The following is a 27,134-nucleotide window of genomic DNA, read 5'->3' as shown; positions in this document are numbered from 1 at the left end:
TTATAACCTTTCCCACTGAAATGGTGCAAGAGGCAAGATGATAAATTGATTGCTTGGTCTGCAAGACAGGAAGCTATCATACATAGCAGTAGACTGTAGTGAAGGCCGTGTATTCATCAATTTTAGAGAGTACACACATAACAACTGTGAGCCACTGAGTGCAGGTGTTAGCCAAACCTGCTTCTCATCACTGCATAAACTAGTTTATATAGTTAATGCAACTTCTGGCAGAAAGTCTTGCCTACCTGCCTTTGAAAAGCGAAGTCTGACATCATTCTTCCTTTAGAGGAGTGTGTATGAGAGGGGGATGCTGTTGGGTTTTTCTTTTTTTTTCATATACATTCAAACTGAGTGCTGAAATTCAGTGCTGAACTGAAATACAGTTTACAAGTTTCTGGGGTTTTGTTTTTGTGAGAGTTATTTGGTTTTGTTTGGTGCTGGTATTCCTTTTTTTCACTGATTTAAAAGAAAAATAGACATGACAACACACAGCAAGGTATTAACATGTTAAAAATTTTAAGGCACATTCCAACAAAATAAACTTTTATTGAATGCAATATTAGGCATTCTATTTGTTTAAGGGAACAGTGCTTCCCCCCCAAAGAGATTCCCTTTGATAGTTTCCAAAAGCTGTATTTCAGTTACAGAAATATTTCTCATGATTAGAAACATCAAACTTAAGTCTAAATTTTCCTTGAATTACGAAGTGCAACTCAATTCTTCCAAAAGATAACAGTTTTCAGTAGGCACTAGAACAAGAAGCCTGTAAATTGTTTACATTTGCTGGGTACAATGTTGTGTTCATTCAAATTTTATACTAACCCATCTAAATGTTGTTCTTGAAGAATTATATAAAAAGGGAGATTTAAGAATAAAGAAATGCAGCTTAAAGAGCAGGTTATCACCATTTAAAAAAAAAATCTTAATGGCAACCTGCATATTTAATATCATTTCCACAGTATGTCAGCTTAGCAGAGGCTTAGTCCAATAATTTAAAACTTTAGATAGGAATGTCTTTTGGTTCTGAACAAAGATCATAAGTCATCATGTCCAGTATGTGAAGGCTCAGTTTTTTCACTCTCTACTTCCTCTCCTGTGAAAATAAATATCACAGTTAGAATAACAATCTACTATTAATTATACCATATGATTTTTGACGTTCAAATCTTTTTAAGAGAAACCCAAAACATGTTTTATCAAGACCAGAGAAGGAATTATAAACCATACAGAAGAGCTACTTGCACCATCCTCCTAATATAAGCATACTTTTTTTTTCAGATGCAAACAAAATATTTCAAATATACTAGTATTGTACTGTTAGAGGAAAGAGAAAAAAAATCAGCACATATATCTCTACTCTAATCTTTTGTTTTCAGCTATTCACAGTGAATTTTCTCTTTTCCACATGACCCATCAGGAGAAGTTCTGGTATTTGAAAAAATAAGGTAAGTCTTACTTAGAATTGTTTTCTATAGTACAACTGCTCCATTCAGATGTTAAAACAGCCTTTAAAAAAGGAGAGTGTTTTTATTATACTGGGAAAAGTATTATCTAAGAAAAAAAAACTAAGCCCATTTGTCAACTTTTCATTTTACTTTTAGTCTCATAAAATGTCAGGCCACATTAAAAACACAATAACTGATATTCTGAGTATCTGCACTGGACAAGCACATAACTGATTTTAAAGGACTAATAACAGTACTGAGACTATAAGGTATGAACTGAGTGGCCTTGAGTAGCAATACAACACAGATCTTTACAACTTATTAGCACAAAAGCAATAAGTAGTCTTGGGGATGGAATGAGGGGACAAAATAACCAAACAAGCCAAGAAACACAAAGAAAATAAAGGTATGAAATTCAGTGTCTCTCATCTACTCTTCTACAACTGTTATTGCAAAACAATTCCAGTTTTCACTTTCGCATTGTAAAAGAATCCTAGATGGAGTAATGAAACATTTATGAATGTAATGGTGTCCATAATATGTCAACAGATTCTAGAAAAAAATTACACTTGAATTTCTTGACTGAAGGTATAGTTTATGTCAAGCTAAAGAGTTCCATACTACAGAGAGACCACAGCTGTAGGATGATGAGAAATTATACAGAGGAGGTTACAAGCAACTAGACCCTTAGACTAAAATAGAACTCCACGCTGTCAATGTAGTGTATTTTTTAAAAAATTGTCACTGAAAAGCTACTTGCCTGGTTTTACAGTTTGAACACATGTGCCATCCTTATCTTCAAACCCTTCTGAACATACACACTTGTAACTACCTGATGTATTAACACAGTCTTGATTCTCTTTTATGCAGACCTTTTCAGGAAGGTTACATTCATCTATATCTAGAGATAGAATAGGGAAAGAAGGGTCCACTGCTGTTATTTTGTTATAAAACTTACTCATTCTCAGTCATATAAACAAAATTCTATTCAAATACCAAAAAAAAACTTAGGAGCAGAATGCTGCTGCAACAGATTTAACTTCTGTTAAAATAAGCCGATTCTTCATGCTTTACACTGTGTTTCAAAGTTATTCAGATAGTACTGGGGTTTTTTTATGTTTTGCAGGTCCCTGTGTGGGGAAATGTACTAAGCAATTACATTTGTCACAATTAAGCAATTCCTCTTAATCTACTGAACATTTCCCCCACAGTCATTTTCTATTTATGCCATCAAAGTATAGCTAAAGGGAACAGAGCCTGTAAATACTACATCACAGTTAATAGCTTCTTAAGATTATGTGTATGTTCTGCTCTTCCCCCCCCAGAAAGTCTATTATCACGTTATAATTCACTATGAATGAATATCATTTGAACTTGGACATTAATGGATTAACAGAAAGGCAGCAGAATCCACACTGCATTCCAGCCTTTCTGTTACAAAATGAATAGACACGCACACCTGATGAAGTGGCAGATGACTGAAAAGAGACTTATGTGGCTGTTTCCCAAACATGCTATATAATACTTTTTGTTCCTTTGTACGGATGGTTAATTTTAAACCTTGTAAAGCATATTATCTCAGTAATATACATGAAGTTATTACAAATATCTTCGCATCCAGTACCAGAACAAATGGGTTGATTCTGACAGGCTTGGAAATAGAAGCACACAAACATGAACACACTTATCTGCCCCTCAGCATGGCTACCCAAGAGTGAGTTAACCAGTGGTCTACCATGTACTGCTAAATCCACCAACCTGTACACTTTTCATCTTCCTTCACATATCCAGATGCACAGGTCTTACATTTGTCAGAACCTTCTCCCGTGCAACCTACACAGCTGGCATCACATCCTAAAGTATTTTATGAATAAAAAAAATTATATATCTGAGGTTTAAAATACCCCTCTTAAAGCCAGGCAGCTTACCCACATAAGGAATCCTTAAATGGTCTGGGCTGGGAGTTGACCTTAAAGATCATCTAGTTCTAATACCCCTGCCATGGGAAGGGACACCTTTCACTAGACCAGGTTACTCAGAGCTCCATCCAACCTGTCCTTGAACACTTCCAGGGATGGAGCATTCACAGCTTCTCTGGTTCAGTTCCCCACTACCCTCACAGGAAAGAAGTTCTTCCTAGTATCTAATATAAACCTGCTCTCCTTCAGTTTGAAGCCATTCCCCCTTCTTCTGTCCACTACATGCCTTTGTAAAAAGTCCCTCTCCATCTTTATTGTAGGCCTCTTTAAGTACTGAAAGGCTGCTATGAGGTCTCCCTAGAGCCTTCTCTTCTTCAGGCTGAACAATCCCAGCTCTCTCAGTCTGTCTTCATAGGAGAGGTGCTCCAGCCCCTTGATCAAAGTCTTCATGGTCATCCTCTGGACCCACTCAAGTAGGTCCATGTCTTCCTTATGTTGGGGGCCCCAGAACTGGATGCAGTACTCATGCTGGGGGTCCCACAAGACCAGAGTAGGAATAAACGGAAATCTCTTGCTTTCCTCATACAATAGGTCAAAAGCCTCATCCTCCCCATGCCCACTCACAACCAGACCACACTGTACCAAAAAGCCTGGCATCATGCCCTTTTTTAGAATTACCTCTACCATTAGATTAGGATTCTAGACAGTAAAATACAACAGCAGATTACAAAGAAACCTTTGCACAAGAAAGATCCATCTGTGTTCAAACAATACTGGTGATCTTTGCAAGGAGAAGAAGCACACTCATCTAAATCTGAAAGATAAAAAGTGACAAGTTACCTAAGACTTTGAGATCAGATGTGCAACATGTTAGACATAGAAGCTGCATGGTAACATATACTGTTTTGTTCAACATAAAACTGAATTTAAAAAAAAAAAAATCAAAACTGATCCTTAGAAGATGTTTTTTGATGACACTGATGTATTAGAAATTCAAGAGCTCAAGTTGAATGAACTCCCATAACACCTGCAGTCCTTGTAATTTTCAAGTCAGTCATTTTCAAGTCATGTTTTATGCTTTTTATGCAAATATCACAACAAACAAGCAGACACACTACTGTTCTGGAATACTCTCCTCTACTCCTACATTACCATGCTATTTTAAGCATTAGAAAACTTATACAAATGCACACATATACACCTCTTAGTTTACTATATAAAGCAAATTGGAGCAAACCAGGTTATGGTTAGGACTGGCCAAGTGAAACCTTCTATCTGGAAAATTAAAACATGCTAGTCTTGTGATTTCGAAGAAAGGGCACAGCAATATTTAATTAAAAAAATTCAGACAAAGAAAGGCTATTTCAGTCCCCTTGCTGTCACTCTCATCCTGTTGCTGCTACTGATCCTATCATTCCTACTGATTACTCAATTGAGTTATACTTGATTAGTGGCGATGATTATTTGGAATAAAACAGCTGTACAGAAGACAATACTAAAGCATCTTAAAAATGCTCTTGGAGTATTTCAATAGTTGCCTAAGCAGGCACTGCAGGAGCTGTAATTCCAAGCCCAGTTCTCACCAACACTCTGAAGAGGAAGCAGTGTTCTTACAGTTTCTGAAATACTGTTTCCAGGCATTATGCTAAGGATCTTTAATGGATCAAATTCAACCAGTTAAACAGAATGTGTTACTCTCCCCTAGCGCACTCCTGCATTGGGAGCATTTTTAGTATTTGCTTTTTTTCCTGAAATGTTTCATACTTATCTCCTTACAAACCAAGTTAAATGCTAAGGTAGAAATAGGTAAGAGATTAATGGAAGGACTGAGCTTGATGTCTCCTGGTATTTCTCTCTGATAATATGAAAAGTTAGCAGACATAGCTTTCAGTGAAATGTTTGAGCTCCACTGGGGTCGAGCATTTATGACAGACAAAGCTATGTGAAGGTAGTTGTGCAATTACTACAAAGTATGTAGGTAAGTTCACAGGAATCTTCCAGTTGTTGACAAAATAGTTTAAATCAAGAGCAGGGCACTGTTTAGCATTTAAATAAACACCAGGAAAACCCATGCCTGAAATGAAAGGGTATTTCACCAAACTAAAAAGATCTACAGTAGTATCATAAAGACAAACAAAATCACCAGGCAATCAATGGTGAGAAAATACTGCTTTCCTGCAACACGGAACAAGTTAGGAAGAGAGAGACTACAAAAATTGTAGAAATCTAAACTGAGTGCGTCCATAAAATACAATAAAACTCAACGTGATATCATCTAATGTCACCAGCCAGTTACCACAAAACCTGTTTGAAGTCTGCCGAGCATTACTCACCCACACAAGCTCCACCTTCGTCTTTAATCCAGCCTTCTTTACAGTCTTGGCAGTCCTTGTTACTTGAACCAGTACAAGTTTTACAGGCAGCGTGGCAGGCTGAGAGTAGAGAAAATTACAACTTGAGCTTTGTTGAGAGATTACAAGACAAATTTGGGCACACAAACTCTCAAACAAAAATTTCTTTAGGATTCACTGGAAGCTATTATATTTTAAGAGCTTGAAACTCCCATTCACATCTCCATAAAGTCAAGATTTAATTTACAAACATGCAGCTCTATCCTACCAAAACAACCCCAAAAACCTCAAATACCATCCAAAGCTCCTGGAAGCCAAACCTGGCAATTACAGTCATCTGCACACTGAGAAGAGCACCATTCTATTGACTAGAAGTGGCAGGTCCAACTTCCAAAATATTTGGGAAGAGGAGATCAAGTAAGTAAACTTTGCTCAGCCTCTCAGGGATGGGACATAATAGTTCAAATATCAGACTGCAGTTCTACCTAATGAATCCTCACACTACTTCATTTGCAAGCAGCTGTGAGAGCAATGTGGAAATGATATCACTCTGAAGAGATTCAGAAGGAAATAAACTAGAAATCCAGCTCCATATGCATATTATACATATATATTACATGCATATATAACACATCATATATAACATATGCATGTTATATATAATAATATAAAAGAAATCATACAGTAGAATTACTACACAGCCAGATAAAAGAAAAAACAATATAGACTGTTGAGAAACAATTTATTAGACCCCAGGATCAGTAGGTTGTTGCAGAATCTCATAAGGGTGTAAAAACAGTTCAAAATCTGACCAATTGCAAAAGTTTACTCCTGTGACCTGACTTTGTTTCAAATTAATCTTAGACATACCTAACTGGAACCTAAGTAGTCCACACTACAGATCAGCTGTTTCCATGCCCATTTATTCTAGTTAAGCTTATTTGAGACATGAAGAAAACCTAGCTTTCAAAGTAGTCCAGTATGCAATAATTTCAGCTAAAGACTTTAACAGTATGAAGCAGAGGGAGAAAGACACATATGAGTTCTGCTTCTTAAATTAAAGCAGAAAAAAAAACTAAACTCAAGGGCAGTCTGGAAGTGTAACTTAGCAAAACCTTAGAATTACACCAAAGTGATCGACATGTCATTTATGCTTAAAGCTGAGTGACCAAACTATATTTTGTTTCTACATTTGTTAGTTTAAACTGCTTCTAGTTTTCTTTACAAAAACTGAAGAAGTAACACAAAGATATAAGTGTGTGTTAAGACTCCATTACCTGTACAAACAGAATGTGTCTCATTTCTCAAGGTACTGAAGTAACCACTGGAACAGTCCAAACAAAATTCTCCTGTGTACTCCTTGTTACAGCTACACGAGCCGTCTCCACCTCGGGTACCATCACCATCACAGTGGCCATTTCCATGGCAAGGTCTTTCTGACCCACCACGACAAGCTAAAAAGGATCAAAAATATTTTAAAGTGAGATGTTAAAGGAAATAACATCCTATTCTCAGACACAAGCACCTGAAGTCCCTCTCTCTTCTTACAGAGTAAAATAAAATGAAAATTAATAAAAAAGAGTCACATTAAATCAGGATATAATTTCAAAAGTCTTTTCTACCCTTGAGAATAACCAAAAGGTTTGCAACAAGGGAATGTTCAGTAATATACTCAAGTATAAGAGAAACTCAAAACAATCTCCTGAAAAGTTCATTTATCAATTTAATTTTGGGTAAAGATCACGGCTTAGAACTTTTGTTTTCCTAGCTTCCTAGATAAAGCTGGAATCTTTCCTTTTTCTGGATCTCTGAGAAGCCTGATATCCCAGTTGTAAATACCTACCAGAAATCATTTAGATCAATACAGGGAATGGGCACTTAATTTTTAACAATACCTAAGAGGTCAAAGTTGACCAATGTGCAAGGTTTAGAGATTTATTCATTAGACAAGCTTCAAAGGCCAAAATATCTCTTTTATCACTTTTGCAAAGACCTCACTTTCATCTACCACCTACTTTTACCCAATTTCTCTCACTTCCTTTTTAACTGATTCTCAGATGCAAATTTCTTAATTTAATTCCCCAGCAGTGTTTTGGTTGTTTTACTCTTGAAACTGAACAAGAATTCCTGTCTATGAAGCTTCTGTAAGGCCACCTAAAACCAGACTTGATGCCACAGAACGCCTTTAAGGATGGGTCACGTGTGGATGTGAGCATTGGATCAGATGTATTCTGCACATTTTGGTGCCCTTGATAGCTTTGTACATTACTTCATCCCCAGAAGACTTTTATTATGCAGGATATTCACAATTATCAGGCAGCAGGCAGGTACACGCTATACAGCAGCCAGTTCCTCATGAAAAATATCATACTTTGTGTATTTATCCATGTCAAGAAAGACTAAAGCAAACAGGTAAAAAGAACATATCTGTTACTGAATTTTTCAGAAGAAAAATTACCAAGGCAATCAGGTCCATAAGTTCCAGCAGGGCAGCAAACTTCTATTGTTTCAATGCAAAACCACTTAAACAAATCAGGATACTTCTTCTTTCTGTATACGAAAGACATTAATGTATAAGCAAAAAAGAACAAAGCCAACTCGCACAACTCACCCAGTACAACAAAGGAGAGAAATCTATTCCATAAGACAGATTAGAAACCTACTTCTTCTGAAGATGATCCTATTTCAGGAACCAGTTTCTAGAAGAAGTCCTTCAACTTGAACGTTTACCTGTTAAGCTACAATACTATTAACAAACTCTACTCAAATTTTATAGTTTATATTTAAGAAAAATGTGAAATAGGAGAAACAAATAAAATCAATTCATCTTCATACATACACAACTTTTTAACACCTTACTTTTAGGGAAGGTTTATATACAGTTTAGAGTGTCTTATTTTTGTCTTCCTCTTAAAGATAAATGTTGTGTCTTTATCTCAGCTATACAGAAGATAACCCAGGACAGACATTAACATTTGCTCATTGGCAACTTGACGATAGGGTTAAAGTTTCTCCTCTTTTTGAGCATTAATGGAATATTATTTTAGAAGGATTCTTTTTTAATATTAAGAAGTTAGTTATGTGCTACTTGAGAACTAGCATACTCCCCCAATAAACAATGAAATCACTTAATATAATTTGGCAAGCAATTATGAGGACGACTACAGCTCTGAATGACAGTTCACAGACCTCAGTATTGTTGATGCTGAAGTCCCAAAAACTTTTTAAGAAATGACATAGATATAAGAGTATTCAGCAACTCTCAAGGCATGTATAGCTTATCTTTCTAAGCTATTACATCTGACCATATCAACTCTCGGACCCTGAAAAGTAAATTTACTGAATGTACACAGGAACCAAAGAGTCCTTTGCAGTTTTATGACAAAGGGAAACAAATACGGGACTAAACCTCAGAGTTTTCCAGTGTCAGTTTGCCTCAACACCCCAATGGCAAATGAGTATACACAGTGTATGAGAAGTGAGACTGGATGCTTTGGTGCAACACTGTTGGAACTGAAAATCGAAAAGAACATAGCGCAGCAGCACATGATACTAAAAGTCACCTGAACCCAGCTGTACCCAACGCCAACTCTTCACGGATAATGAAGAATTACCCATACTGCTATTATTCAGGCACAAGATTAAATGTTAGTAGTTCATCCTCTTAGATAGCTTATTCACACAGAGATCTCTACCAAAAAATTATACGTACAATTTGAACCACCATTTCTCTATATGTTCTTCATGCTCTTCTACCATGTTGTTGCATTCGAAGTTACTACTGTCACACAGGTTCTCTGTGATTTCTACAAGACGAATTTCGCTATAAGCAGAGAAGGAAAACCGTAAATTTAATTTGAACATTCAACACAATTCAAGACATGACAGAGCCAGATTTCAGCCTAGAATATTTCATCTGTTTATGATGTGTTCTGATTTAGTTCCAAAACACAGCAAATATCAGAATAAAGAATGTTACTTCAATCAAAAAAGAAAATAGAAGAATGACCACTAGACCCTTGTGGCTTACTTGCATTTATTATGCCTGCAGATTGTAGGTTTGATAGATTTTTAGCTTCCCAGAAAACTGGAGTGCAGTTCTCTTCTCTTATATTCAACAATAAATTTCACGTATTGTTAATATTTGATAGAAGCCCATGAAGCTCATAGTAACATCTCAATGCTCCAACTAAGATAAGAAATGAATTTGAAATTTAGGAGAAAGACATCAGATTACTTTGCTCTGTAATCAAACATGTTATATATAATTATACATATATATAACAGAAGACAGTAAGCTGTTTTCTGTTTGGCACTGAAATAGTGACAACTCTAAGGGGGAGATAGTGCTTTAATTCTAAAACAAGTATTGTAGTACTCTGCACCTTTTATGATTATCAATAAACTAGTGACCATTATTTAGGATCACTTTTTTAGGATTTTAATGGGTACATAGAAATAAAGGCATTAATAAGGGATTTCAGTCTTTACTGTAATCTTTACCTTAAAATGTAATGTAACAGTTTAGTAATTAAGAATTTAAGGTTTGGTCAAGCAAAACTTCAGTTCAATATTTAAGTTCCAGACAAACACTTGTACAGTGGAATTACATATAGCGGACACAAAATGTAGCTGAATGAGAAGTACTGAGACAACTTACCTGGACTCATACTTTGACAGCGTCTTCTCTTCCCAAGCAGTGTTTCCACCACCAAAGTTCTTTTTAGCTGTATCTGCTAAGCCCTACAAATAAAAAGTACCAAAACCAATGTAAGGTTTGTTTCTAACAAAAAATAAGGGCAATAATAGATGCTTATATAAAAATTGTGAAAAGCAACATGCAGGAACTTCAGCAAAGCTCTGAAGCTACTGATCAAATTGCTAAGTAAAAGAAACAGCTAGTGACAAGATAAGAAGTGAGAAAGTGTATGTTACAACATAACATGATTTAATGTTCCTATTGCATAAACAAGGCCTTGATACAGTTTTGATTTACAAAAACGGCCATACATGTAAAAAACTTTATACCCTTCTCCTTTAAGTTCCCAGAAACTTTATTATAATCAGCGGAACAGAACCTCTGCTTCATCCAGCTTTGATAACACAGCCCAGTCTGCACCGTGTTGTAACTCCAACGCCAAGCGGTACAAAAGGGCGATCACACAACTGTCCCCAGTCCATAGCCAGTGCCACCAAACCACACCTCGCAGAAACCTCCGCAGCTGAAGTGACCCCCCGAGGCCGCAGCACCCGAGAGGCGCGTACCGAGAGCATCAAGCACCTGTCACCAGGCGCAGCGGCCCTTCGCTGCCGATGCCGAACGTCCCGTGTCACAGGCACGGCTGCTGCAGGTGGCAACAGGTCGGTAATGGTGTTTTCCACCAGCATTCCCCGCAAAGCCGGGCACACTCCACCCGAGCACGGCCAGCACCAAAACACTTTGGGCTGCAGAGCTGGAGGAGCTCTGCCACCCGCTTCAGCACCGCGACAGCGGCCGGAGCGGGACCCGCCGCGGTCCCGTCACTCGCCCAGGCACTGCCGAGGACGCGGCCCTGGCGGAGGTGCTCCCGGAGCGCGACTCTGGGCGCAGCCGGCCCTGCCGGGGACCGGGGCTGCCATTCGGCGTGGGGCCTCCGCAAGCCCCCCTGTCCCACGGCAAGGCCGCCCGCCCACCCCCTGCTCGGCCCCGCCGCCCACCTGGTTGAACCTATCCACGATGCCCCGGCAGGTGGAGCACGCCAGGCGCCGCCGCTCCCCGGCGCCGCGGGCGGCGGGCGGCAGCAGCAGGCAGGAGGAGGGCGGCGCAGAGCAGCGCGGCCGAGGCGGTGCGGGCCGGGCGAGCGGGCCCCGTGCGGGCGGCGGGGCCGGGCCCCATGGCGAGGGCGCGCTAGCCCGGCACGCGCAGCGGGGCAGCCCCACCGAGCCCCCTCAGCGCCGCCGCGCGAGCCCCATTCAGATTTCCGCGTCAGCCGCACGCGCGCCACGGCCGCGGGCGCTCGTTGGTGGAGGCGGCGGGAGCCGAGGAACGTGGTCCAATCAGCGCCCGCCACGCTCCGGGCCAATGGGAGCGCCCCGCGTGCCGGGCGAGCCGAGCGGGGGGCGCGGCCGAGCCGTGTGAGGGAGCGGCGGCCACCGAGCCTGGCGCGGCCCCGCGGCCATCGTGAGAACGGGCAGGCGCGGGCTCTGCGGGGGCCTCGGGCCCGCCGCCATTTGTGTTCGGCAGCTGCCGCCTCCGAGACCTCCCGTTGCCGGGGGCGCGCCCTGCCCTCACCTAACATGGCCGGCTGGGGAGCGGGTCACGTGCCCGCGGGGCGGGCCCCGCCACTCGCGCGCTGCTGGCGCTCTGCGCGGGGCGGCCACGCGGGCGCGCGCGTGGTGAGTGCGGGCCGGGCCGGTCCGGGCTGTGGGCGCTGCCCGGGAATGCGGGGGGGGAAGGAGAGAGGGAGGGAGGGAGGGAGGGAGGGAACCACCGAGCGGCCAAACGGGCGCAGGGTGTCACCGTCACAGCCCGGCTGCAGCCGGCATGAGGGCGTTCCCGCGAGCCCCGCCGGGCGCTGCGAGGCTGCCACCCCAGCTCTCCGCCTCCCGGGCGCGGGAGCTGCGGCGGGAGGGAGGGAGGGAGCGGGGCCGGGCAGAGCGGGCAGCCGCCTCCTGAGGGGGGTGCGCGGTGCCCGCCCCTGCCGCGGGGAGCCGGGCCGGCCTCGGGGGCTGCGCCGGTGCCGCAGGGTTAGCGGGTGGTGGTTGGTGTCGCCCCCCGCGACACCCCCGCCTCCCGGGCCGTGTGTGGCGTGTCCCTGCCGGGGCCGGGGTGCCCCAGTGGCCATGGGGGCGCGGGGAGGGCCCTTGGGTTGGGTTTGGGTATTTTTCGGTCCGGAGCGTTCTGTGCGTTTCTTCCCTGGTCCGAACAGTGAGTGACATTTTTCCGCAGCTTCATCGCACCTTCGTGTCTGGTGCCGTCCCACACTTCGTTTCTTGCCTTAACTTTCTCTTCTCTTTTTGTCTTAATTATTTTGTTCTTTTAGACAATCCCCTGATGAGTAAGTATGTAAAACAATGGTAACTGTATATTTTTTTTTAGAAAAGATGAAAAAGCAATCTCGGCAATTACATGGTTTAAATCTGACCTATTGAGAAGTTAACTTCAGAGCAAAGTTGTAAGAGTTATTAAAGCATAGGAAAGAAAAAAATGAAAATTTAAGATGGTACAACATAGGCTTTGCCAAAGCTAGATCAAGCCAAAGAGGGAGAACCTTATGGTGGGATGCGCTTTGTGGTTCTGCTTAGATGTCTCTGTAGACAGATTTAACACGCAGTTTGGCTGCCAGAATTGTCCTATTCATAGTGAAGAATGTCTGAAAAACATAAATGAGCTGAATATGGTAGGTTTTTCATGGGAAGAGTAAGAAGTCCATTTGAACTAATGGCACTTCCACTGAAAAAGTATAGAACAACAATGGACCGATGTTGATGAAAGTACTTCAGCGTTGGTTGTTGGTTTTTTCAAGCAAAAAAGCCAATTTTTTTTCACCCAGTTTATTCGCAAGAAGAGATGAATTCTTTGTGTTGAAGAATTGCTGCTCTTCTGTGATTCATTCATGATGTAGGCATCTGGGGGAAGTCAGTGTGGGTGCATTTTAGAGGCTTGAGGATGGTTCCTCTGAAGTTGTCAGACTGTTAACAATGGAGAAATCTATATGTATTTGCTTACGATTATTCCTCTACAATTCATTATTAAATTACTTATTAAGTGACATCTGTTTCTGTGGTTTTGACATTAAAAAAATAAAAACTAATTGCAAGTATTTTGCCTTTATATCAGAGATTTATTTTGATCATCAAATTCAATATCTACCTGTCTTGATAAATTCTGCTTGAATTTTGAGGCTTGTCAGCATCAATTTTCAGCAGAGCAAGTTATCTTGAGTCTTGAAAAGACAACTGAATTTATTAGGCTTTATCTCAGAAACCTGGATGTTGTCTTCACGCTTTGATTTTTTTATCATCTAGCATGTTTTCCTTCAGGGAATCTCAGTATTTGTAATGCATGTAATTATCTTCAAGATGTACGAGTGTACTGGCATGCTTACTTTCTTCAGGCATACAAAAAGATTGGAGTCAACAAGATAAAAAAAAGCTTTGTGATTAACTGCATGTGGGATGTGTAGCTTCACTTTCATTCTGATTTAGGAAGCTGGGGGCTGATTATTCAGGTGGTTATCAGCTAAAGATATCAGGAGCAGGCTATATTGTAGAGTGCTCAGAGGATAATGAACATAGTGTTTATAGATGAAGGTAAAAGCTCTTATGAAACTGATGTAGGTTAAGAAGGAAAAAAATAGAGCTTTTTGGCACTTGCGTTGTTTTACAAAGATTTTTTGGGTCCTAAACTATCTGAAATGTTAAGAAGCTGTGAATTGGGAGTGAGGAATACCTACCCTGCAGGTGAATGTCTGTATGCTGCTCTACCTGACACATAAGCTACTCAAATGCCCATGTTGCTTTGTGCTGTGGTGGATTGACCCTCCAGTGTCCATTTTTCTCCTTGGTAAGTTTGGCCAGAAACATAAGATGCCTCTGCATTTATTGGAAGAGTTGACCAAGAGTGCCTTCTAGAGTTTGTGCAAGATTAATTGCGTTGTGCAGAGGCTGAATTCCTGACGTCAGTCCTTTACCTCCTTTACTACTGCTGTGGAAAAAGGATTCTGTTGTTGCGTTATCCATATTTAACAATTTTTTTATGGAAGTAATATTAGGCACAGGTTTAAAAGACTTATTCCCACTTTCTGGGGTTTTGTTTTGTCTAGGCTCTTAACAATGCAAAACAAGGCAAAAATCATAAAGACTTAATACAGAACTCTCTGAGCCCAGGCTTAGAGCTTCAGTAACAGTCTGTAGCAGAGGCTGAGAAAAAGAGATGCAGTCAGTGAGATTTATAAAATAATATGCAGATACATGCAATTTACAGAGAGATCACAAATTTTAGGCTTTATTGGTGTTAATTGTGAATATAAGGAACGTGAACACACTTGTATTTAATTTTACTAATGAGCAGCACAAACATCAGTTAAGGAAAAAAGGTAGCTCTAGTGAGCAGTTGCCAACTATCTTACATCTGTCTGATGGACACATTTAGACCAAAAGATAGGAGAAAACATTTCTAACCAAAACCCCAATTGCACCTTAAAAGTGCTATTTTTGAAGTTTTGTTTCTGTGAGAACACAGCAAGAGTAACTAAAACCAAAATTATTAAATTATAAACTTAAAATGGGAAGCTTAAATTAAAAGAACAGGAAATAGATCTGTTCTGGCATCAACCTGGACACATGGTTTTATCATAATGATAAAATACAACAGAACTGCTACCATAAGAATGGCTCAGCAGTGTTGTGAAATAAAGCACTAGGGAGAGGGGGCCTTCATTTCTGGATAGAAATGTGAAGGATGGGGTGTATGAAGAATCAGACTGTCTGATGCCACAGTGACACATGGTGTAGGTGCCAGAGGGGATTCGTCCTTCGCTTACTGAGTCCAGACCTTGCTGCTGGCAAACTCAGAAGATCAAAGTACTCTGTTCGGAGAAATTCCTCATCCTTGTGGTTCCTCTCCCACTGATTTTGGAGTCCTGGACAAACGAGAGAGCATGTTCTTAAAATCATGTGTAAATTCAGTGTGTGATTAAAGTGAGAATAAATAACAAAGTTGTCTCTCCCACAGTGTGCAGACATAATTGAGGTGATGCTTCGTTTAAACCTTTTCACTACTGGAGTACATTTTCCCTGCATTATCAATCTCTTCGGTTCTACACTTCATGCCATGTTAATAATGTGTTTTCTTTTTATTTTCTTTTCAATAATAATAGAATATTTGTGAATTTCAAGCTCAAGATGGCTCAGAAGAGGAGCTCAAGTGGGCGGTCATTCCCACTGCTGCTGCTGCTTATTGTTGTGGCTTTTGTCCATTTAACTGTCTGTCCTTTCACAAAAGTGGAGGAAAGCTTTAACCTACAAGCTATCCATGACGTGGTGTACCACCAGCTGGACTTGGATAAGGTAAATTGAAAAGTATGTCTTCATGTTTGGACACTGTTAAAGATGGCAATTCCCTGTACTATGAGTAGGATAAATGCAGTATGAACATAATTTATTTTCCTTTGTTTCTGATTTGCTTATCTTACATAGATTTTCCTTTTTGCAGTATGACCATCATGAATTTCCAGGAGTTGTCCCAAGAACGTTCCTTGGACCAATTTTTATTGCTGCCCTTTCCAGCCCAGCTATATATGTACTTTCTGTGCTAAAAATGTCCAAGTTTTACTCCCAACTGATAGGTAAGAGAACTTCAGAACAGAGATATTTTTACTGCTGCACTAATGGGTGACATCGTTGTTACATTCAGTGTTTGGATCAGTCATTAAAATGTGACATTCTTTTTTTTAATGAGGGACTTTGCCAACTGTAGGTACTTAGGGCCAGCATGGCCATTCCACTTCCTCTTTGGGGAAAAGTCTGTGTTAATAAATGTCAGATAGTGTAGAAAAAGTGAGTGCCTCAAGTGTCTTCACAGAATACACTCCTGTGTGTTCTGAAGCATTCTTCTTGTATGCTTCAAAAAGTATTGTTTAACTTGGTCATAGAAGCATTGGCCTTTGTGCAGAAGCACCAGACCAATTAAAGATGGATTAGAATAGATAAACTAATGAGGTTTTGTTTGTTTTTTTGTTTCTTTGAAGATGGTTATATTGTGGTATCTTCAGTATTATTCTTCAGAACTTTTTTGCATTAAATTATATAACATGGCTGTTCATCACTGATCTGTCTGATACTGCTCTTTAAGTCCCATTTTTATTCTTCTAATAGTCCGAGGAAGCTTGGGGCTCAGTGTGATTTACACGTTATGGAAGCTGCAGAAAGAAGTTAGAAAACAGTTTGGAGCAACTACAGCATCAATCTTCTGTCTCATCACTGTTACTCAGTTTCATTTGATGTTTTACTGTACACGAACCCTCCCTAATGTGTTTGCGCTTCCTTTTGGTAAGTATTTCATGGGCATAATAATTTTTTAACATATAAAACTTCTTCCAAAGGCATCATAGTTAAAGCACAGAAAAATTATGGTCAGAATAAATAATGCATGTGCTTGATTAAATTGTGTGATAGCAAAACTAGAAAACTTTAGTTGAGATTTCTTCCTTTATTTTAATCATGCTTACAGTGACTGTTGAATTGAGTTTTATTGAATCTGAGTGTATGTGGATTGTGTCAGATGGCTTTGAGTAGCTAGAAGTTTGAGTACACATATCTAATGCATAAAGCATAGAGCTGTTGAAAAGGCAGGAGGTACACCTGCAGTTCGAAAAAACCTGTGAACTTAGTGTACACAGGGAATGACTTTCTCATGAGACTGTGGAACAAACTTACTGCAACATCTCCGCTTTCCTCTTCTAGAGGTATCTACCAATGCAGCAGTTTCTACACTAAAAGTAAAAAGAAGAAAAAATCAAAGTCAAAACCCTTCTCTACACATACAGTTTTCCCCCAGAGATGATGAGAAGGAAGATTAACCACGTGTGACATGTACTAGCTGAGTCACTAAATGTTTCAGTGCAAGTTGTTCAGCTAATAAAACCATGCGGTTGACAAGAGAACTGTATGGATCAGAACTAGGAAACAAAAGCAGATGAATTGTCAGATAAACACTGTGTAGTAATAAACATCTCAGATAATTTCTGCAGGTATTGCAAAAATATAAATTGTTTTATGGTGTTGTGCTGTCAGTATTTCACACATTTTCCTTAAGATCATGACTGCTTTACTATGCAGTGATTTAAAATGTGAATAAGTAGAGACACTTTCATGTGTAGAGATGTGGTGTGTCTCCAGCTAATCACTGAAATGAATTTGTGGTTCTTTCTCCCTGAGTAATAGTCTGTTGTCTCATTTTCTTATTTGAAATCCGTTGCTGTTATCATGAAAATAGAATATACTTAGCCAAGAGAATAAACTGACTGCTGAGCTGATATCAAGCAATAATTATGAATCATACTTTGAAAGGCTTTTAGTACTCCCTTAAGGTTTGTTTTTCTTTTTTCCCCCCTCAAAAGCTATTAAATACACTGTCTAGAAAAAGTTCCCATGTGTTCCTTCCATGGTTATACTTTTCCTAATTAAGCACCAGCATCATAAAGCTGTGCATTATTCCAAATTACCTTCCTCTAGCAGAGGAAAAATTTCTGGACTGGAAGTGGTATGAAGACTGAGAGAGGATTGGTGGGAAGTTAGAGGAAGAAGAAGATAGTGTGGAGAATAGTGTTGTCCTTTAGAAAAAGAATAATTCTGCATGTCGGGTGATGTGTGTTATGTTTTTTTTTTGCAGTGCTCCTGGCATTGACATTTTGGATACAGCAAAAGCAAAGGCCATTCATTTGGTTCTCAGCTTTGGCAATTATAGTCTTCAGATCAGAGCTCTGCATATTCTTAGGCCTCATGCTCCTGGTGACTTTATTAACTAAAAGAATCTCCATTTTCAAGGTGCTTTCCCATGCTGTTCCTGCTGGAATTTTTTGGCTGGGTAAGTGTTTACTTGGAAAAAATAAATGACAATAAATTCAAGAGACGTCTGGAGTTTTGACTGATTCCTGTTGTTTCTGTGGTAAATGTCCTGTAAGGTTGGTGTTTTTTCTGTGTGTGGTTTTTTGTTTGTTGTTGTTTTGTGGTTGGTTTTTTTGTTTGTTTTTGTTTTGGTTTTTTTTTTTTTCATTTTTTTTGGTTTCTTGTGTTAGGTTGGTGGTTTGGTGGTTTGTTTTGGGGAGTTTTGGTTGGTTGTTTTTTTTTTGCTTGGTTTGTGGTGTTTCTGTTTTTTAATAGTTTGATTCCATTTGCTAGTAATATGACAAGACTTTTTCTTTGAAAGTTTCTACGTGAGGAAATAGGTGTGCATGGAGCAGAGAAAGATACTGTGACCTCTGCCATTAGATGCTTACAGAATAATATCCTGATCTTAAAGAGGCTTAGATGTGCAAGTTGACTTCAGTATAATTAGTATCTGGCTGTAGCTACTTGTGCATGTTATAAGTTGTAGTATCTATTGCCATGGTGATAAGCTGAATCCCAGGATAAAATGCAACCGTGTGACAGAGACACCAAGCAAGAGGGTTGTGGGGAGAGCTACAGTTCAACTGTGTTCCTCTATTACATTAATTTTAACAGCTTAAGTGATCTCCATGCTAGAGAGGTTGAAAAATCCCATTGTCTCTACCCATCCATGGAAGATCCATGCATATGCACATACTCTGAGCTTCTCTACCAACCTCTCAATTAAAAATGTTGTTGTCAGATAAGTGATGATCTCTGGCAGTGTGCTGTCCTTTACACAGTGTGGACAATACAAACACTAAATGACTATGCCATGTGCATTTGGAGGCACCTCATGACATAAGAGTTTGGAAATCCAATGGGAATTAGTCACTGACGCTCCCATTTCCTATCTGAGTAAAATCCTTAAACACCAGAGTGGAGATGTGGAGTAGAAGAGATGGAGCTGATGGTTTTGCTGCTCTCCCTTTTTGCCTTTCATCCCTTATCCTCCTCCTACTTCCCACCAAATAAATAGTAGCCAACTTCTAGAGATTGCTTTTATTTACAATAAGAAATTATTTAGTACTGTTGGAAGTTAACTTGGGCTTCTTACCATTCATGACATTTAATGCTCTAAGCATTTGTTTTAAAACAAACTTCAGTTAAACCATTACTATTCACACCTGGGGTTGGAGTAGGGTGAATCCCAATGGATTAATATCTAACATGCTTTTTTAAGACTTCTGTTTAAGAAGTGCCTCCCTTCCCTGCCTTTCCTCTGACAGACATATTCAAACTCCTCTGTGGTTTTGGGTGAGGCTTACAATCCATGTTTCAGTTTATATTGATCTCATCAGAAAATGTGCTGTTTGGATATGTTAGTTTGGTTTTTTCCTAGTTTTTAATTCATGTGTGTTTCTTTAATTCTTTTAGGGCTAACAGTTGCTGTGGATTCTCTATTTTGGAGGCAACTTGTGTGGCCTGAGGGGAAAGTGCTCTGGTATAACATAGTTTTAAACAAAAGTTCCAATTGGGGAGTATCCTTTGAAACATCTGCAGAAAAATAATACTACCTGCCAAAGCAAAGACTTGATGTAACTTATTCCTGAGACTCAGGGTGCTAAATTCTACTATTCCTCTAGTATTTCGTTATTTGAAATCTGTGACAAAATGTCTGTCTCTTAAATCTTTCTGGAAATTGTAACTTTCCTCTTCTGACTGTTCCTCCTTGCCTCTTTGTGTTCTACCTATGTAAACCCAGGTTTCTTCCCCTTTGTTTTTCATGTTGCCTGTCACTAGTGCCATTTGATGTGCCTCTGTTGGGTGATGTGAATTATGTTAAGCGACTGCTTTTAGTTCTCTAAAGATGAGGCAGGAAACGAAAAGCCTGGAAAAGTGTGCGTACAAAAAGTATACTGCTTATTTGCAAAATTTGCATGTACTACTGTAAAGAATAGTTACTTTACTTGTTAACAGTGAAAACATCCTTGACTCTCCTTTTCACCTTGAAGACCTCTCCCTTCCTGTGGTATTTCTATTCAGCCCTGCCTCGTGCTTTGGGATGCAGCATTGTATTTGTGCCTTTAGGTGTAACAGAAAAGAGAACTCGGATTTTACTTTTGCCAGCACTGGGCTTTATTTTCTTGTATTCATTTCTCCCACACAAAGAGCTGCGTTTTATCATATATACTTTCCCTGTCTTCAACGTAGTGGCTGCTAAAATGTGCTCACGAATGTAAGTTCAAAATTCTGTTTGTTTGGTTTGGGGTTTTTTTTCCTCTGAAAATGCAAAAGAAAAGAATAATTATAATTACTGTTTTTATGCACTTTTCCCCATACTGGACTGTGGATCACCTTGAGATGTTCACATGCTGTAGAAAGGAGGTTGAGATCTGTGTCAATGTACCGAACCATAGAGAGAAGTGGAAACATAGAAAACTTAAATGTTTTGACAGGACCATTTGGCAAGTCTAGAACAGAGCTGAGAATAGAGCCCTGATTTTACTGTTATGTTGCTACAATTCAGTTTTCTTTATCCACCAGAAAAAAGGCACATTCCAGTGTACTCCTGTGCTGTTAACTTACCTCAGGAGATAGTTTAATATACAGGTGAGGCTCATCAAATATGGAGTTAAATAGTTTTAGTTGGGTATATTGAGTAAACAAATTGAAGTTAAAGTCTGAACTTCTTTGACAGACAATACATTCATAGCTAAAGGTTTTAAATGCAGAAATACTTAACTTTATTGATGAGCTTGTTTTAGCTTTATTAATGAGAATATTCTAACTTAAATGTCACTAGAAGTTAAATCTTTTAGAAATTGATAATCAATGCATGCCATACATGATTAATAAAATTTGCATTAATCTTTATTATCTAGCAATGAAGTTTCCATAACAGCTCTGTTATGGTAGTCAATGACCAGTATGAAAGAAAACAAGTTTATTCTTGTTTTTTCCTTCCTCAACAGTGTGAATAACTACCGGAGATCCTGGCTCTACAAACTTGGATCTTTCTTTGTTATAATGCATCTTCTAGTTAATGCTGCTTATTCAGGAACATCTTTATATGTTTCACATTTCAATTATCCTGGAGGAGTGGCAATTCAGAAGTTGCATGAGTTGGTACCTTCAACAGCAGGTATGTAAAGGTGTCTTGAGGGATATTCACCTAATTTTAATTTTAGGGTTTTTTGCTAGTATATCTTTTCATGTACTGGATACTACTTTTTCACACTAGCTACGTGCATCTTTCTTGTTACTAATTTTTTAATTTATTACTAATCAGAGTGTTCTTAAAAGAATTTTGAAACTGTATTCTGTTTATTTATGTAGATGTCTCTGTTCATATTGATGTGGCTGCAGCACAAACGGGAGTTTCTCGATTTCTAGAAATCAATTCTGATTGGAGGTATGTTATGAAGTATTTTGAGCTGAAGAAAGGAGTCTGCTTTTTCCTTTATTATATGTGTGCAAACACAGTTTCTGATACAGTGTATTTATTAAGCCAGGTCATGAACAATGTGAATCTTCAGAGAATTTTGGTGTCTGCAGTGCTACCATTTCAGAAATGGAGAATGACAATGGTTTGTTTTGTTTTGTTTTGTTTGTTTTGGGTTTTTTGTGTGTGTGGGTTTTTTTGTTTTGGTTTGGTTTTTTTGTTGTTTTGTTTTTTTTTTTTTGTGTGGGGGGGGTTTTTTTGGGTTTTTTTTTGTTTGTTTTTTTTTGTTTGTTTTGGGTTTTTTTTGTTTTGTTTTTGGGGTTTTTGTTTGTTTTTGTTTGTTTGTTTGTTTTGTTTTGCTTTTTGGTTCTGATTTGCCTAAATAGCTTAGAATCTTTCAAATGACAAGAGGAAATGGCCTCAAGTTGTCCAGGGGAGGTTTAAATAACATACAAGGAAAAATTTCTTCATGGAAAGCGTTACCAAGCATTGGAACAGGCTGTCCAGGAAAGTGGTGTAATCACCATTCCTGCAAGTGAATATGACACCTGGGGACAAGGTTTAATGGTGAACATTGTGGTGGTGCTAAGTTGATGGTTGAACTGGATGATCACAGAGGTCTTTTCCTACCTTAACTCTATGATTCCACAGACATCAGAAACAGTACAAAAAATTATTAGCTTACTAAAGTGCCAATATATTTAATGCAGAACAATTTATATAATTATGGGGTATCTTCTCATTTTGTTTGTCTTTGAATAATGTGTGGTGATGTGAGGCTAATGTACATATTAATGTTGAAAGTCTGTGTGGAACATCCTTCACGTAGATGGCATTGAAGCTGCTGTTGCGGACACGTTCATTAGCTCTGAGAGAAGGATGTTGAGTGCTTTGTTACTATGACCAGCAGTGATAGACAGTTTTAAAAATCAGAATATTGGAATGGATAGTATGAGACATTGTGGGAGGGCATCATTTGCTATTCAGGATACAAACCAAAAAAGTAGGCATCTTTCTGATTCTTAGGCCTACCTCTTCTGGTGAAGTACAGGTTTCTAATTTAATATGTCATCTTAATGAAAATGACTCACTAGAAAGTGACACAGAGCCTCCCTTCAAACTGCACAAAACAAAAGCAATACAAGCAAATTTTGTTTTAAGAAGTACTCTGAACATGGAGTTCTTTTTACCCAGTTACAGTATTCAGGATCAGATGAACATAATTTAACTATTGGTATGTTTAGAGATAAAAGTACTTTACAAATAATGCAGAAGAAGGGAGAAGTATGCTGGGAGAATTACAAAAATCATCAATCTTGCTGTGCTTTATTTTATTTTCAGGCTCTCTCATGATGGTACAGATAGTTTAAAGCCTCCACAGTTACCCATGTACTGTTTATTTCAACTTTGGTTTTTGTATGTTCGATATAGAGAGACTTAAGCCACAAATCAGGAGGAGACATTAAACTGAGTACAAGGGATAGAATGTGCATGATAGCTAAAATATTCCCATCTTTGTTTTTTGACTAAACTTAAATATACACACTACTCTGAATACAACACTAATCTATAAATAGTGCTTCATTTGAATGAGCTTTTTGAGGTGGTGAGTTTTGGATTGTTTTGGGCTTGTAAGGCATAGTGTAGTGAGATTGGAAGGTGAATGAATAATATCCCTGTCACTGATAGATGTTTCATAGTGTTGCAACTACAGAGCAGTTTGTCTCTCACTTTCATCTCTACTCAGCAAAACAAAACCTCAAGGAAGGGCTGATTCATCATGAAGTTTCACATTAAAAAAATTAGGCACAATCCACAACTGAGCATCATACACGGGACTATCACAGTGTCTAACAGCACAGTACTGCAAAGTTTAGTGGCACCAACTGTCCATTTTATCCAAGGAAGTGACAGCCTTCAGATGGGGAAAACTAATTTACCATCTTCATAGACAGTGTATATCAGGCAAAAACAGATTTGTGGATGGGGTGGCTGGGAAGGCTGATGATTCATCAGGATAACTGCAATCCATAAATAAAAGTGTCTTAAAGGTAACAGCTTTCACTGACATGCTCAGATTAGATCTGTTTGCCTCAAGAAAAATGCAAGGGATCCATGATTTTTCTTCAAAGGTTGATTGAAAGAAGCTTGATGCAGCTTCTTACACAGGACAGGTGTTAACAATCTTCCCTTCAATTAGTGTAGTCTCTTTGAACCAGGAATAAATACGCTGTGTAAGCTTAAAGTATTTAAAAATAATAAAATTCAGAAATCCTTGCAGCCAGATGAAAGGCCCTTATTTGCTGATGAAGAAAATGCAAAATTAGTAGGTGGTAAAGTTGCTACAAAGTATGCCATTCCTTCTGCCCATTTGGACATGTGTACCATCCTAAAGGAGTATTGTGATATTTTTGGAAATAGCAGGTGAAAATCAGCATGCAATTGTTTTAGAAGAAGAAAGCACCTATTCCCTGTGCAAAGTCTAATTCTGCATTACATGGTGTATTTATTGACACCTGGATTCTGACAGCCTGAGGTCTTTTCTGAATTGCCAAAATTTTAGTTAACAATCCACACAAAACCTCTAGTTTGCTATGAAGTTCTTCCTTTGAATATCTTAGTGACTGCTATGTCAGGGAGCATTATAAAAATATCAATTGAGTTTGGTTTTTTTTCAGAGAATTCAGACAGATGAGAGGCCCAGACCTGCAAAGACTCATGTTGGCAAAGATGCAGGCTGGATTTAATCCTAGGTGCATTTAAGGGTATGTAGGGTTGGGATTGCACTGCTTCCCTGCCAGTGCCCACGTCTGCAAGGAAAGCCACAGCCCTGAGTAAGATGGTTGTGAAACGTGTGGGAGAAGTCAGGTACCAAAGAAGAGGAATGACAAATGCTGATAGAAAACAGTTAATAGAACAGAGCAACAGAAAGGCTGAAGAATGGGGCACTGCTCTTCACTTGGGTTACAGAGCTTAACAGTGGTGTGTGGAGTGTTTTGGGGTTTACTCATTTTTCTCCTTTGAAGTTGTTGGATTGAAGACTTGATCAGGCTGCTATATCCAGTATGAGTATCCTGACCCTTGGGCTATAAATTGTGCCTGAACCCTCCTTCAGTGAATGAAGAACTAACTATTGTGAATTTGAAGTGTCCTCATGAGACAGTGAGGGAGATGTATCTCAGGTTCTAGAAGATTAGAGAGGTTGATACAGCTTTGACAGATAATAATCTTCAGTTTTGGGCTTAGATCAGATGGAGAGTGACTGAAGCGTAGATCTTTCACATCCCTGCCAAATGGCTAAGTCACTTTTCTCATCCTGTAAACTCCCTAAATAGCTAGATTGAAGATAAGTCCTTTTATGAAATAAGTGTAAGTGTACCTGTTAAATAGTTTTAGAGCATGCTAGTTATTTTTTAAATGTATATAATTTATATATATTTTGGTACTTAAACAAGTTTATAAAAGCTGACTCAAAGTGACCTGCCCAAATAGGTAGTAGATCAGGAAGCTGAACTCAGAAATAACAAGTGCCAAGTTAATACTTTAATTGTCAGGCTGTTCTTTCTTTCCTACAGAGTTCAAGGAGGTCTTCTTGCTGGTATTCTCTGAGGCTTCTATTTTAATGTATGACTACCAGAAGGGAAAGGGTTCTGCTAAAGTACCTCATAATGTATTTTTTTAAAATTATTAAAAAACTCTGCAAACAAAAAAATCCGCACTTATCCAAACTGCAGTTCTGGTAAAGTCAACCTTAAAAATTAGTCCAGTTTCCTACAGTCTTAAGAGTTTAATGTCCTTTCTCCACAGAACTCAAATAGGGGACTAGTAAAAAATTTTCCAGGTATCCTGATTTATATCACAATTGCAGCAGAAAGATTTGCATGGAATGACCGAGTCCCTAAACTCTTCAAAAATACTATTTCCTCCTTTAGTACTAATTATTTAATCAAGAAATATAACTAAGAATGTTACAGTTCCTTTTGTGTTTTGAATGCTACATGCCCCTGTGATAATGGAGTTGTTTAATAGGTAAAGTGAGAAACATAAATAAAACCTTCTTTATTCTTTATAGGTATGACAAAAGGGAAGATGTTAAACCAGGAGACCAGTTGATGTTTTCTTACACACATATACTGATGGAAACAAACCCTCTTCAAATATCACATTACAAGACAACCCACAGGCCACTGGCAAATATACCTGGCATCAGTAAAATTGGGTTGAACCTTACTGCACTACCTCCTTTTACTTTAAACTTGAAACCAAAATTAGTACTGTTGGAAAAACTTCCTCTATCATCTTGACTGTGAATTTTAAGTAAGTCTTTTGATGTGATTTTGCTGATGACTGAACTGTATACGACAGCAGCAAATAGTCATTCCAGCACTGCAACTCAGCTTCTGTGGAAAGGCACCGAAAATCTTTGTACTAATTGGTATTTAGCTCTGTCTTGTTTCTTACATAAATATTACAGTGCATTCTTAGTATATACTCAGTATACTGAGTTGTATTGTTAAATATGTTTGAGAGAGTTACCTCCAAGTTTAGTGGTATTAAGTAAAAACTGTCTACTTGGTTTGGGTAGCTGTCTGTTTCACAGCACAGGTATGTCCTAATTGTCCTATTTAAAATACATAATGGAACAGGTTTGTGCTATGGCAATAATTTGATCTGTGATCTGTTTCTGTGTGCAAAGATGTATTAATGTATCTGCAGGATTGTAACTCCCTCAGCTGTCAGAGTGCCTGTGTGAAACCTAATGATGTTATCAACATAGGAAAGCCATATTCATTGTTAGCTTCATCATAATACCTAATAATGCCCTGTAGGCTACCAAACTAATTAAAGTGAAAGATTCACTTAAAAAGCAGTTGGACCTCTTGACAAATACTGTCTCATAACAGATTTGAGTATTAAGGATGATTATCTTCCAACAGATCGTGAAAAAGCAGTAACTTTAATTTCACAGGAAAATGGATTTTTAAAATAAGGTTTCCCCTCTTCTGCTGTAATGATACTATCTTAATTTGCAGTCCAAAAATTTACCTATGAAAATATTCACTTGAATACACTTTAAGATGGGTGCTGTTTTCCTTTTTTTACTAAGTAAATCCCTTTGGAAAGAAGTACTCTAATGTGCCATGTGCTTCATTCTGTAAACTAGAATAAGATTGCATGCTCTGTAGTCTCTTCTTTATTAGATATTTTTGTTAAGGATGTCTGCCTAGGTTGCTAAATGGAACAAGGAAGAAAAGAATTCTGGTTAGGCCAGTTGTAATATGACAAGACCTCTATTAGTGTAAAATAACAGAATTGCTGAAATTATCATGGGCAGAAAACTGTTCCCTGCTGAATGAAAACTTGAGTAAAACACAATTACGGAATAAAGTGGTTTGGTGGGGGT

At 38.9% G+C, this 27,134-nt stretch overlaps 2 protein-coding genes across 5 annotated transcripts; one reads left to right on the top strand and one right to left on the bottom strand.

Annotated features, from left to right (window-relative positions):
* Positions 1–526: 526 nt before the first annotated feature.
* CRELD2 (cysteine rich with EGF like domains 2) lies at positions 527–11,940 on the bottom strand. Its single transcript, XM_050324229.1, is given in 13 exon segments — positions 527–1,093; positions 2,206–2,346; positions 3,204–3,299; positions 4,101–4,178; positions 5,698–5,796; positions 6,993–7,169; positions 8,174–8,265; positions 9,428–9,538; positions 10,376–10,458; positions 11,413–11,505; positions 11,507–11,642; positions 11,644–11,729; positions 11,731–11,940. Coding segments are annotated over 13 exon segments (1,446 nt in total). The 5' UTR covers positions 11,926–11,940; the 3' UTR covers positions 527–1,034.
* ALG12 (ALG12 alpha-1,6-mannosyltransferase) lies at positions 10,923–27,134 on the top strand. 4 transcript variants are annotated; one of them, XM_050324226.1, is made up of 11 exons: positions 12,454–12,622; positions 14,158–14,260; positions 15,576–15,765; positions 15,911–16,043; positions 16,573–16,746; positions 18,089–18,283; positions 19,723–19,826; positions 20,301–20,524; positions 21,261–21,430; positions 21,625–21,700; positions 25,803–27,134. In XM_050324226.1, exons 3-11 carry the CDS (start codon positions 15,601–15,603, stop codon positions 26,032–26,034), a joined length of 1,473 nt encoding a protein of 490 aa, XP_050180183.1. In that variant the 5' UTR covers positions 12,454–12,622; positions 14,158–14,260; positions 15,576–15,600; the 3' UTR covers positions 26,035–27,134. The 4 variants fall into 4 exon arrangements, with proteins under 4 accessions (XP_050180185.1, XP_050180184.1, XP_050180183.1 ...); XM_050324228.1 differs by lacking the exons at positions 12,454–12,622; positions 14,158–14,260 and adding an exon at positions 10,923–11,076; XM_050324227.1 differs by lacking the exons at positions 12,454–12,622; positions 14,158–14,260 and adding an exon at positions 11,870–12,090.

The sequence above is a fragment of the Myiozetetes cayanensis genome, unplaced genomic scaffold (assembly GCF_022539395.1).
Source record: "Myiozetetes cayanensis isolate MyiCay16 unplaced genomic scaffold, myiCay2020 scf3, whole genome shotgun sequence".
Taxonomy (NCBI): Eukaryota; Metazoa; Chordata; class Aves; order Passeriformes; family Tyrannidae; genus Myiozetetes; species Myiozetetes cayanensis.
Note: the sequence above shows the minus strand (reverse complement) of the source record. Positions and strands in the feature narration are given on the sequence as shown.